The sequence below is a fragment of the Neospora caninum genome, chromosome VIII (assembly GCF_000208865.1).
Source record: "Neospora caninum Liverpool complete genome, chromosome VIII".
Taxonomy (NCBI): Eukaryota; Apicomplexa; class Conoidasida; order Eucoccidiorida; family Sarcocystidae; genus Neospora; species Neospora caninum.
In genome coordinates this window covers 1,439,987-1,452,347 of record NC_018395.1, presented here as the reverse complement: position 1 = coordinate 1,452,347, position 12,361 = coordinate 1,439,987, and the positions used below count along the sequence as shown (strand labels likewise).

Sequence of the window (12,361 nt, the reverse complement as noted above, 5' to 3'; positions counted from 1 at the left end):
AACGCAGAAGCAAGACCGGAACGGAGGAAAGGCGAGAGAGAAAGAGGGAAAGACTCAGAGAGACAGCGATTGCGAGAACAGAAGAGCAAGGGCCAGAGAGAGGAAGGCGAGAGAAAGGAAGCGCACAGGCGGGGAGAGACAAGAAGGGAGACATTGGCAGCGAGATCAACGGAGATTCAGTCAGCATGCTGAGACGTCAGCGGTGAGTGAAGCGGTTTATGGTCTTGAAAAACAAGCTGGACACGTGTTTGTTCCTTTTCGTCCACGAACACTGCGTTGCTGACAAGACTTCGAAGTCGGCGCGACTGGATTTTTGAGAGAACCACCCAGCCGCTTCTTTGCCCGCACAATCCCCACGGCGGCACACGGCCAGCAAGATAATCGCGACTTGTCCAATAGGTGGGCGTCAACAAATCAACGAAACGATTTCTTTCGGGCATCCTCCAGGGACCGCGAGACCAGAACAGTGAGGTTCTCTCGGCTCAGTCTCCGAAAGGATGTCACAGCGCTGCGAGGATGTCTTCCAATTCCTCCCGATCTTCTTCTCGCCTTCCCCAACTTTCCGCCCCCGTTCTTTCCACGCTGTCTTCCTTCCGTGTCGCCCCTACCTCGGCATTCGGTCGCCATTCCCTGCCTGCGTCTGCCCCCGTGCCTTCTTCCGCCTCGTCTGCCTTCCTCGCTGTGCCGCCCAGCCCGTCCCGGCAGACAGCCTCGCCCGCCTTCCCCTCGACGGCGCGTTTCCATCGAACCTCGTCCTCGTCTTCTTCCTCCCCATTCCCTTTGTCCGCGCGAGCCGCTGTCTCTGCTGTCCCCCTTTGAGAAGGCAGTTCTTCTGCAAAAGGATGTGTGGCGTCTCCACTCCGTTTCCACGGAACGGCCGCAAAAAAACACCCTTTGTTTTCTGCAGTCTCGCTCTCCCTCTCGATAGAAGTCGAGACAGCCAGCTTCCCTCCTTCCCGACGCGAGGCACAGTTCGCAGAGTTGTCAGCTGAAACACCCTCCCCGTTCTCAGCCTGTGTGCACTGTGTGCTATTCGTGGGATGCACACGGCCACGCGGTGCGGTGTTGAAAGTGCCCAGGCAGCCCTGCAAAAACTCAGGTGTACAGACACTGCCCTCGAGTGTCTCGTCACCTGTGTCGGGTGCGTTCCCTCGTTCCTGGTCCGGTGCCGTGTCGGACGACCCAGTCTGTGGCAATACTCGGTGGCCGAACATCCTGTGCGCAGGCTGATCTAGTGGCGAAGCGCCGCGAGGACACGACGACCTACGTGCCTCGCCTGTCTCTCTACACCTTTCTGCTGCGTGTGCGCTTCCACAAGAGACTTCCCGAAGCAAAGCGTACAGCTGGCATGGGAGCTGGGCCGGCCTCACAGGCGCCGTACCCGTGTCCGCTACGCCCCGTTCTTTGGCGTGTATGAGGTCACTCGAAGCCGCTAAACGAACTGGAAAAGCGGCCTCGCTGTCTACATGCGGCGACGCATGCACAATGCCATGCGGAGGCGCTTGGCGAGAGCCGAGCCTCGCGGTGTTTCCAGGCCAGCCGTCGCGGCCGCTCTGGAGTGCATTCTCCTTCTCGTCCAGCTCTTTTCTCGCCCGCGACTCTGCCTGCGTCTTCGCTTCTTCGGCGCTGTCCGGCGAGTCTCCCTGGACGCTGGCGTCGCCGCCCTTTCGCTGAGAAGAAGCGCAGGCGACAGCCCCAAGCAGGGTGTGCGTGCCTGCAGGCAGGCCCGAAGCGGCGAGGAGGCGCCTGTGAGCGGCAACGCGCGGGGCGACATAGAAGTGACCGCGGAGAGCTTGAACGAGAGAGTCGCAGGAAGTGAAAGTGTGCAGGTGAGGGAGGAACCACCGGCAAAAAAAGTGTGGGGAAGTGCCGCCGGTCTCGGGCGGGCGCTGTAGCGCGTTCACAGGGGCTGGACCGCCACGGGAGAGAGAAGCGAGAGACGAAGGCGCAAAGGATGCACACTTGGAGGCGGAAGGTAAAACGTGGCGAGAGTCCAATAGAATGACAACGCCGTAGTCGTGTCTGCAGGGACACAGAGCGTGCGGGAGACAGGAGGGAGACAGCGAAAAGCTCGAGATGATAGCGGCGACGAGACGGACGAAAGCGAGGAAGAGAGGAGGGCCGAGAGAGAAAAGGGGAAAAGACATGACGGTAGAGAGTCGGAAAGAGAAGAAACCAGTACGAGGAAATGAAACAAAAACGCGGAGGCACAAACCAAAAACCATCGCGCGAACACGATGCTCAAACGGAAGCCGTTCCCTCTTCCACACCCCTGCCAAACACTTGCGAATCAAACGAGAAACAGGAGAAAAACAAACAAAAAAGGACATGCCATTTGCTTTCCTTCAGTTACCATCCACTCTAGAGGAGGTATCTCACAATCTATCTATCCATCCATATATATATATATATATATGTATATACGTTTCAGAATATGTAAATATATACTAGTCAACATGGAAATCTTAGAAACTACACAAAGTATCATTATAACTGTGTGTATATGTTGGTTTCATCCGCGTGTGTGTATCCAAAAACCCCGAAGCGGCGTTTTCCTTCGCTCTCACGCGGGTTTGAACGGAAACCCGCGGCTTTGCCCTCTGTCGACAGCTAAAGAGAGTCTGATTGGCTAGGTCAGTTTGTGTTTCCGTAGATGCATGTGCGCATGTGTGTGGAGCGGAGACGTCAAGATTTGGCAGCTTACATGTGTCGAATGCACCGTCCGATCGCCTGGTTCAGAGCTCTGTACGCCTGGATGGTGTACCACCTTCGGCCGTCTAGCCAGGGCGTTGCCGGTGTCGCCTCCCACCCTTCTCCCTGCCAGGGCGTCGCAAACAGGGTAGGAGTCTTTCCATCGCCTTCGCTGCGCAAGCAGCGGCTGTCCTGTCCTCCAGCTTTTCCTCCGGTTTCCGCCGTCCTAAGAAAAGACTCTCCTTTCTCGCGCGCTGCCTCTGAGTCGCTCGCGCGCTGAAGGCAAGACGCAGCAGAAGGGAGAGAAGAGAGAGAAGAGCGACAAGAGAGAGAAGACAAGGAAGAAGCGAGAAGACGAGGCGGAGCTGGACACGCGGACGAAGATGGGCCAGGAACGGGAGGAGAGGCTGAAGAGAGAAGGTGTTCTGGCGAGGGACTGAGGAGGTGAAGAGTGTCGTTGAATCGCATTTTGCTCTCGATCTTGGGATCTCGAAAAGCAGGATAAGGGATGCCTATGCAAATGACGCCTCGGCAGTAGTCGTCGTTGAACGACAGGCCCTCGCTCATTTTGCCACGGTAAACAGCCAGCATCAGCGCATGGCCTTGAACGTCCACGCTCTCACAGAAGACCTCCTTAGGATCCCTCTCGCAACCGCCTCCAGCGTCGCCTGCTGCGTCGCTTCTCGCCAGCGAGAGCCGACCAGGGTCTGGGGCTTGGTCGAGTTCTTCAGAGTCTGAGGCCGAATCCGACCGGCGGCGAGGGCGACAAAAAACGGGAGGCGGAGAAGGAGCATCAGTCCCGCGCTCCACAAGCACGGTCTTCTTCAACAGCGTGAGCACTTGCCAGACTGACTGCATGCGCTCCGAGTCGGCGCGGTCGCTCGCTTGCCACCCGCCCTTGTCTGCATGCGCCTGTGAAAAGGAGAAATGCTGCCGAGAGCCTCCACGTTTCTTGGGGCCTTCGCTCTTCTCGTCGCCGCTCCGTCTCCTCGCTCGGGCCTTGGGCGCCGCCGAGTCCGACCCGAACTCTCGCCCCCGCGAGCCCGCACGCCACAGTCTCTGGGCTCGCTCCAACATGCTGAAGGAGGGGAAGAAGACGAGAATGCCGCCAGGGATCGCCTGAACCAGCTGCGCAATGCACCAGCCGAGGTGGACGAGAAAAGACGGATTCGACAGCTGCCGGTTGGTGCACTCGAGCGGCACCGACTGCCCCGCCGCAAACGCCGACGAACGAGAGAGCGAAACGGACGGGCGCGCAGGCAGAGAGAACCGAAACGCTTGGTTACTCGTTCTGCTTTGGGAAAGAGACTGCATTGACGCGGGACGCTGTCGACATCCAGGAGCAGAAGCAGCGGAAGAAGGAAAGGAAGGACAGGAAGAAGCGGAAAAGGTCTGCGTTTGCATGCAGGAGTTGGAGTCGGGAGGGGAGGGTGCAGGAGGGGCAGAGGAAGCGAAAGGCCCGGAAACTTGGGGAGAGTGCGCGTCCACCAGACCTCCAGGCGGGAAAAAAACGGACGGAGACTCGCCGATCGGCATCGTTCGGAGACAGGCGATGGCGAGCTGTGCAGGAGCCGCGACGTGGCCCGCACGCACAGGCGTGGGCAGCAGCCGTCGCGTGAAAGAGGGTCCGAGCTCCGACCTGCGTTGCAAACAGAAGCGAGGAGAGACGTCTTTCTGGTGCATGTGGCACTGGAAACTCCCTCTGCGGGCTTCCGCGGGAAACCGCAGGGAAGAAGCAGTCAGTCGCTACAAAATGACAATATACACACGTAGCATGCAGAAAAGGCATCTAAAGATGCAAATATATACATAGAGCGGTATATATTTCTAGAGATCGAAGCGTAAGTGCAGTCAACGGACACGTATGTTTCTGTGTCATCACACGTTGCACGAACACAGGCGTGATTGAAGAGACAAGTGCCTCGAGAGGAAAGGAGAGAGGAAAAGACAGAGGAAAAGAGAGAGAAAAGAGAGAGAGCGAGTTTTCTTACATTAAAGATTCGATGGGCTCAAGAGTCCCGGAGGCAACGATGACTGTTCGTGCTTGCGCGCTGATCCTCTCAAAGGTGACGGCGGGGGCGAGGAGCCACAGGTGAAGGCACATGTTTCTTAAGCACAGCGTTTTGGACGTGCTAGTGGAAGTCTCGCGTTCGCCCGGTGCACGAGTCCGCTCAGGCTCTGCGTGTCGCTCGCTCTGTCCCTCAAGTTCTGCATCCATCTCTTCTGTCGATCCCCAGGGGCTGGACGCAGGCCCAGTCCGGTCGGGGCTCCGGGGCGTCTCGGGCAGAGACAGCAGGCGTTCGACTTCCTCTTCGGGCAGTTCTGAGGACAGGCGCACCTGGTAGCAGTTTGGGTGGGCAGTAAGGAGAGCGAAGATGTGCACGAGGTTCTCCAGCTCTCGCATCTCTCGACTGTCTCCCCAGTTCGCGTGGTCGCGCGTCACGTTCGAAGCTTGTTGCGGATCTGCTAGAAGAAGAAGACGGTGAATCTCGTCGAGCGACGCCTTCACCTTGCTGCCGTACGCCTCAGCTTCTGGGCGTGCCACGCCCATCTCGAGAAGAAAGTCCAGGCAGCCGTCCAAAGTCGGCGCGGAATACGCGCGGGGAAGTGGAGCGGGCTCCCTGGGAAAATGAGCAGAAGAAGCGAAAGCAGGAAAGGAGGGCCGAGGAAGAGACTGCGACATGGGCGAGGGAGGCGGACGAAGCGCGGGTGGAATTGGCCGGAGTAGACCGGCGCCAGAGGGCCCCACGGAAGACTGGGAAGGAAGGCAAGAAAAAGAAGCAGGCGCACGAGCATCCCCGGCGCGGCGTTTGACCTCCCCGCCCCATCTCCTCAGAGTAACAGCCATCAAGCGCTCTGAGTCTTCGGGCCCCTGGCCGCTGTGTCTCCCGCCGGGAGCGCCGCTCCGCCAGCTCGCCCACGTTTTGCCGCCCTGACCCGCACGCAGCTTCCCCCTGCGTCTCCACGCGATCTCTGCGCCGAGCTCGGCCCCGTGCTGCTGAACGGCCCGGGCCAACGCTCGGCGACCCTCTGTCGCCTTGACTCCCACCTGAATCAGGCGCCCAAGAAAGTCGAGGAGAACAGGGAGACACGAAGAGATCAGGCGCCGCTTGGCCTCCTCTTCGCCAGGCTCTCCCGGCCCGTGCCCAGACGCGGGGAGAGCCGCGGACTCCGAAGACGTCGAAAAGGCGGGTGCACTTGAAAAGAAGGAAGAGAAGTCTTTCGCATGCAAAGCTTCTGGTGCGAAGGAGAACGGCGCGAAGGAAAGCGGCACGCCGGCAGCGTCTGGAGACGCGATCTGCTTGGCGATGTAGCCGCGAATGGCCTCTGCCCAGTGGAAGAGAGCGACCAGCCGTGGGAGGCGCAAGTCGAGACTGCCGACCTCTCTGCAAATCGATTCGACGTTGTGACCTTCGTCGAAGATGATGACTGAACCTGGAAGAGCCAAGGCACATACTCGCAGGACAGAGGAACTCGCAAACACAGACGCAGAGGCGCGAGAAAACGGGGGAGACGACACAAATACGAACGGGGACCAAGCCTAGGGGCTGCAACACCCCCAGGCATTCACAGACGTGGTTCGGATCTCAAAAGAGCTTTCTGCGTCCACTTTCTGTTCTCGAACGCTCCGTTTTCTCCTGTGCACGTCGAGGCACACGCCGACACAGCTGGCGTGGAAGACGCGCCCTGTGTTCTCTCACGGTTCTTTTCAGCCGGCCTTCTCGGGCGCGTGAACACCCCTGCGCAACCCCTGCTGTGCCGCTGTGTGCAGGCCCCCTCTCGGGCGCGTGCCGCTCGGCGGCCGGGCCACCGCACCATGCATCCCCGTTCCAGCGCGCATGCGCGACGCATGCGCGCCGAGCTTCCTCCTCGCTTGGCCCTCACCTTTGAGCAAGTCGTTAAGCTTCGAGCTCGCCGACACGCCCGGGTCGAGGACGTAGTTGTAGGGGCAAACAACCAGGTCGGCCGCGGGTAGAAGCGAGAGCGTTGCGTGGTACGGACACGCGCCGGCAGCGGACAACAGTTGCCTCTGCTTCTGGGAGACTCTGGAGCGAGAGACGGAGACGCAGCCCCTATCGGGTGGCAGCGAACAAAACGACGTCAGGGCGAACTTTGCGAGTTCTTCAATGTCCATTGCACCGCGGTCTTCTTCGCACCCCGCTTCCTGGTTGCTGCAGCCCTCTCCAACGCCTGCGTGCTCGACTGTCGACGCGTTTCCTGCTCCGTTCGCGTCTGCTGCGCATCCCTCAGGACCGCACCCTGTGTCTCCTGTTCCCTTCGGCGCTTCGCAGTCGACTGCAGCCTGAGACGCGCCCTGCGCCGAACAGAGCACGAGCCTGGGTCGCGCGCGATCAAAGAGGCTCTCCGCAAAGCGCCTCTCGCCCAAACGAACGTAGAAGGGACACAGCCAGCCGTCAGGCTGATCGAGGGGATGGTCCTGAGGTCGACGCGCAGCCTGCCAGCTCTCCGCGCCGCTCTTCGCATTCCGACGGAGCGAGGAAGCTGTCGCCAGCTCTGTCCCCTTCTCCCCGCTCAACTTGACTCGCTTTCGCTCTCCAAGGCTGCGCGCCAAACGCCTCGTCTCAGGCTGTTGCCCCGTCGCCCACGTCCAAGCACCGCCGCCGCTCTCGTGTGCCTCGCCGTCTCCCGCATCGTCTTCCTCTCCAGCGTTTTCTTCCTCTTCGTTTTCGGCTCTCTCTGAAGCAGCTGCGTTCTGGGGGGAGCTCGCCGAGGCTTCGCGGCCACGCGCAGCACAGCTGTCGACAGCAAAGCCCAGGAGTCTGTCGAGGAGAAAGGCGAAGCTGTCCGTTTCGCTTCTGTCGCGAAATCGCCCGGCTCTTCGCCGCCAGGCGTCCACTCGCGTCCCGGATTGCCGACATTCGTCGTCTTCCACCAGGCGCGCGGAATTTGCCAGCGAAGACCCGGAGGAAACAGCGGCGGGGAGAAGGAGCAGCTGCCGAAGAAATCTGCTGGCGTCCGCAGACAGCGGCGCTTCTCTGCGTTTCGAGCAGAGCCAGGCGCTGTGTCTTGCCGACTCATCGCCTTCCCTCTCTTCCTTCCCTTCCCGGTGCGACCGAACAGTGGGGTCCGTCGTGTGGATGAGTCCTCTGGCCTCTCCGCGCGGTGAGCGGGTCTTCATCTTTGCTAGGAGCGCGTCCAGAGAACACTGGATATACTTCTTCTCTTTGTGGGGAAGGCGGGAATGCGAGACAGTTGACGCGCCACCCTTTTCCGCAGAAGGAAAGGTGACAGACAGCCCCCCGCTCGACCCCGAGTCGCTCCCGTGTTTGTTCCGCGCCCCCGGAAACGAAGCGGTCCTTTTGGACGCGACGGAAGAGACAGGGCCCTGTTTGACGCGAAGAAACCTGTTCGGTGTGGACCACGGATTTCCATTCGCTTGCTCTCTACGGCTTTTTTGGGAATCTGAAGCGGGCTCCGTCTTCGTCTCGGGCCGAAGCCCGTTGGGTTCTTCGGCCTTGACAGGCAAAGAAGCTTCGCTCGTCTCCTCGTGCCCTGTCTCAGGCTGAGGGCCACGAGCTCCCTCTGTCTTCTCGAGCGGTTCGTTCTTCTCGGTCTCCTCATTCTTCCGTTTTCTCGTGGAGTCTGTCTCGTCGAAGCACACAGGCGGCTCCACCCCCTGCCGTTTCCCTCTGGGGTGTCCCCCGGCAGGAGACGCGGCAGGCAGTGAAGGTGCATGCAGAGCAGGGGGGAGAGAGGTCGGCGGAGACGGCCGAGCCTCAGGACAGAAAGAGGAAGAAGAGGCAGACGAGGGGGAACGAGAGGGGCAAGAACAGGAAGACTCGTGGGAGAGGTGGTGGGAAGCGGCAGAGATAACAAACGATCGAAGAGAAGGATTCATGTAGGGACAGAGGTGCGAGCGCGATGCGAGCTGGACGGCGGCAGGCTGGTACGGGCTTTTCTTCAGTTCGCCAATCACCTAGAAATATCCGGAGCAAACGCGGCAGCGAAGACGGTATCACGGACCACGAGGCGAAGAGCGAGGAACGGGAGACCACCAGAGGCCTCGTCTAGGGAAACACACAAAGGCGACACACGCCTGCGAAGAGCGGAAGGGCGAACCAGCGGGGCGCGAGGACTGAGAGCAGAGCCCGCGCGAAAGCCGAACCGAGAGCCGACCTAACGCAGGACACGAGGGCCCCCAGTCCCCGGAGGAAATAGGACAGAGAAAAGACGCCCAAGCGATCTTCTCACCTGTGATGCTTGCTTTTGAGTCCGCGTGCAGTAAATAATCCGCCCCACGTTTCTGCTGTTCGCCTCCGTTTGAGCGTCTCTCTGCCACGCAAGGGTCGCGCAAAGGAGAGCCGCCGTCTTCCCGGTTCCTGCGAAAGAAAAGAGGAAAGGGCGGCCTCGCCTCGTTCTGTCCAACTGAGTGAGTCATCATCTGGGTGATACTTTTTCTTGGACGGAAGAGCAGCAGCGTGGGCCACAGTACCTGCCGCATGCATCGAGTTTCTTTCTCTTTGTGTGGGCTGCGACGCCTTGCTTCCTGTCTCCGGGCGCCACTTCCCACGGTTGCCTAGGAACACAGACACCTCTCTCGCGCGTCTGCCGACGCGTGGACTTCTCAGATGTAGAGGGGCAGGAGTCTGGGCAAGCAAAAGTTCAGAGCTTGCAGAGAGGTGGAGGGTCGGCGCTAGCCGGTAAGAGAGGCAGGCAAGCGTGGTGCGCAGCGACCAGAAACGTAGTAGGCGTCAGGGTTTTTCGGGGAAGAGAGAAAAAACTTCAGTCAGCAGAGATCCGAAAGAGGTCCGACGCCGCTTTCTGACTCCAGCGAAGCGAACTGGTGACCAAAACGCGTACCTGTGGGGCTCTCGATGATGGCGTGTTTCTCGCTTTGGCACGCCTGAATGACGGCGGCCATCACTTCCCTTTGAGGCGTGAGAGTGCTGGAATAGTGCAGAAGGACGTCGACGCCGCGAATGGCTTCTCGTCCCTTGATACGTGACCTTTTAAGTCGTGGCAGCGCAACGCCAGCATTCTCGCCCGTCTTCGCCCTGCCTTCTTGCTTCTCCGTCCTCTCTCTCAAGACCGGCTCTTCCTCTCCGAAGGCGCCACCTTTCCTGCGGCCAGGCTCGTCACGCCCCTTCCCTTTGTCTTCTCCGTCTGCACTCTCATCCTCTTTTCTGTCATCTTCTCGGTTCCGCGAGGGGTTGGGAGGCCCGCAGGGCGCGCATGCAGAGTCGCTGGTGCGGGGAGCGAAGTCTCGGCTTCCCGCGTCAGCGCTGCGGCGCGAGTCGCCGCCCGCCCGCGCCTCCGCTGTCACACGGCCATTCTGGTGGGTCCCAGCTGCCAAAGGATTTGAGGCGAACGGAGAACCGCCTTTCAGGGCATTCTGCGGCTGAAAGACAAAGGCATCGATGGATGCATGCAGCGAAGCGCATGCGTCCTCGCGCGTCTTCTCTTCTGGCGCCTGCCTTTCGCCAGAGTCCACCCCCCGTCCTTCGTAGGCCGAAGACGGCGCAAGCGCAGCTGGACCGCCAGGAGAAAAATCAGCGAGGGGCGCAGGGGAAACGCAGCGAGCGTTCCGCTCCGCCCGCAGGTGAAGGAGTTTGAGGCGAGCAGCGAGGAGGTCAATGGACGAAGGCAGCCATAGCGAGTCAAGCAAGGCAGCAGGCAGCGACGCAGACACGAGCTGACCGGCCTCAGGGTCTCCGTCAGGGACAGAAGAGAAGGAAGAAAAGGAGAAGCGAGAAGGTTCGGAGTCGACCGGTGGCGGGTCCATGGAAGGCTCGCGCGAGCGGAAGGCGGCAAAGTGGAAAGTGGAGCTTTTGCGTGTGTTCACCGGTGCGCTGGTCTCGGAATAGCGAAATGCGTGTGTCCAGAGGACCGAAACGGAGGAAAACGGGAAGAGAAAAGAGAGCAAGAAGCCCTGGGAGGAAGGAACGGTCGAACGTTGAGGGGGGAGGAGCGTTTCAGAGCGCGAAATCACCCTGTATGCAGCTCAGGCGGTAGAGCTCTTCCGTTACGGATCCTGGAGAGAAACAAGAGCAGACGACCGCGTGCTTCGGCACAAAAAGAGAAACACGAGCAAGATGTGCGGTGGCGAATTGCGCCCCTGTGCAGAGAGGAGACAGGGTGGGAATGTTCTCAGGATAGATACAGCAGGCAGGACGCGTGTCACCGCGGCCGAGTTTTAAGGCACTGCCCGGGGGACAGGGGTTCTCAGTGATAGGGAGTGCACAAGGAGCGACGGAAAGGCCAGCCGAACGCTTTGGTTGGCTCCGTCCTCATCGACCAGTACTTTAATGTAGGCAGTCCGTCTTCCATCCACACTGGAGAGGCAAAGACAAGTCGCACTCTTTCGTTTCTTCGCTCCGCCCTGAAGCCCGCAGTGTGCGCCGGCCCCCCAGTCAGTCTGCTGCCGCTGCATCAGAGCAGCTGGAGGAAACGAGGTGTCTCTTGAAAAGAAAAACGAAGCGGCTTCCTGCGGACAGCGATGTTACACATGTGTGTGTTTTCAAAATTGGGGAAAGAAACGAGGGGTGCCGTTGCCGTGGAAACGCAGCGTGGCGGTTGACACTCCCTGGGGGGTCTCAACGGTTTCACAAAAGCGGGTCGAGGAAGAGCCCTGATACAGGTAGTTCTTCCACATAAAGTGGTCTCAGTGCTGGTGTGCTCCTTTTTTCGCCGCTTACTTCTGATTCTCGACCTTCTGTTCGTTGTCAGGATTCGTTCCAGTAACTTTTCACGCGTGGGTGGCAGACTTCGGGTCATCCCCCGGGACTGGGTGTTCAACCCGCCGGTACAGGACCCCCATGGAAATTTACCCAGAAGGAGAAACGCCGCTTGCCAAGTATCCTCCGTTCCGGTTTTGGTGAGGAGGGAAGCTGTTAACTGTTCTCTTGGCATGTTTTTTTCTGCGCAAAAAATTCCAGCACTAGCTGCTCGGCTTGTTGTCTGCAGTACGCGCGTTTCAGTTTGCCCCCCTCCCTAGCAACTGCCCACTGTCTATACACTTGCGCCGTTCCTGTTTTTTCCTTCGTTATGTGGCGCAAAAAGCATCCTCTATCAGTGGTTTTGGCTTCATGTTCAACGTGTGCTTTTCTTTTATTGTCACTGGCGTTCTGCCGGCAATTTTCCCTACTGCAAGCGCCTTCCAGAACACTTTGCTCGGCGGACCTCCACAAGACACCGCAAACTCCGGCTTTTCCTGACGGTTCTGCGGTTGGGGGAACTACTTTGCGGCGCGCTCCGACGATCAAGTGACGGGGCTGGGTGTCCATTTGCCGCAGCGGCCAAAACCACCGCTCCTGCAAATGAAAGAGCCTCAAGACGCTGTGCAATCTGCTTCCAGAGGCGCAGGGTGTGGGCCAGTGGGTGTCCTGAGTACCTTCTGTGCGCTTGGATTGACATTTGCGCGCACGCGTCAAGCGAATCAGGCAGAAACGTTGCTGGAGGGCATCTGTGGATTCAGCGAAAAGGGGAGGGGAGGAATGCGTCCCTATGCGTGTCTTCTTGGGCATTCGGGTCTTCAAAAAGGGGTGGCTCTTCTCTGAAGGCCGAAACGCGGCCGGACCAACAGTCAGGCCACGAGAAATCACGTGATTTTTTCTCTGAAATGCATGAGTGTGGTTTGGATGGTGATAGAACAGAAGAGAGCAGTGCAAGGCAACAATTTCCACAGCACCGCGCAGCTGCCTCGTGCGTG

At 59.5% G+C, this 12,361-nt stretch overlaps 1 protein-coding gene across 1 annotated transcript; it reads right to left on the bottom strand.

Moving 5' to 3' along the window:
* Positions 1 to 500: 500 nt before the first annotated feature.
* On the bottom strand, positions 501 to 10,435 carry NCLIV_031830 (conserved hypothetical protein; the record flags this gene model as incomplete). The annotated part of the gene is made up of 6 exons (XM_003883379.1): positions 501 to 2,022; positions 2,705 to 4,330; positions 4,683 to 6,126; positions 6,577 to 8,629; positions 8,905 to 9,032; positions 9,514 to 10,435. 6 exons carry the CDS (start codon positions 10,433 to 10,435, stop codon positions 501 to 503), a joined length of 7,695 nt encoding a protein of 2,564 aa, XP_003883428.1.
* Positions 10,436 to 12,361: the final 1,926 nt, after the last annotated feature.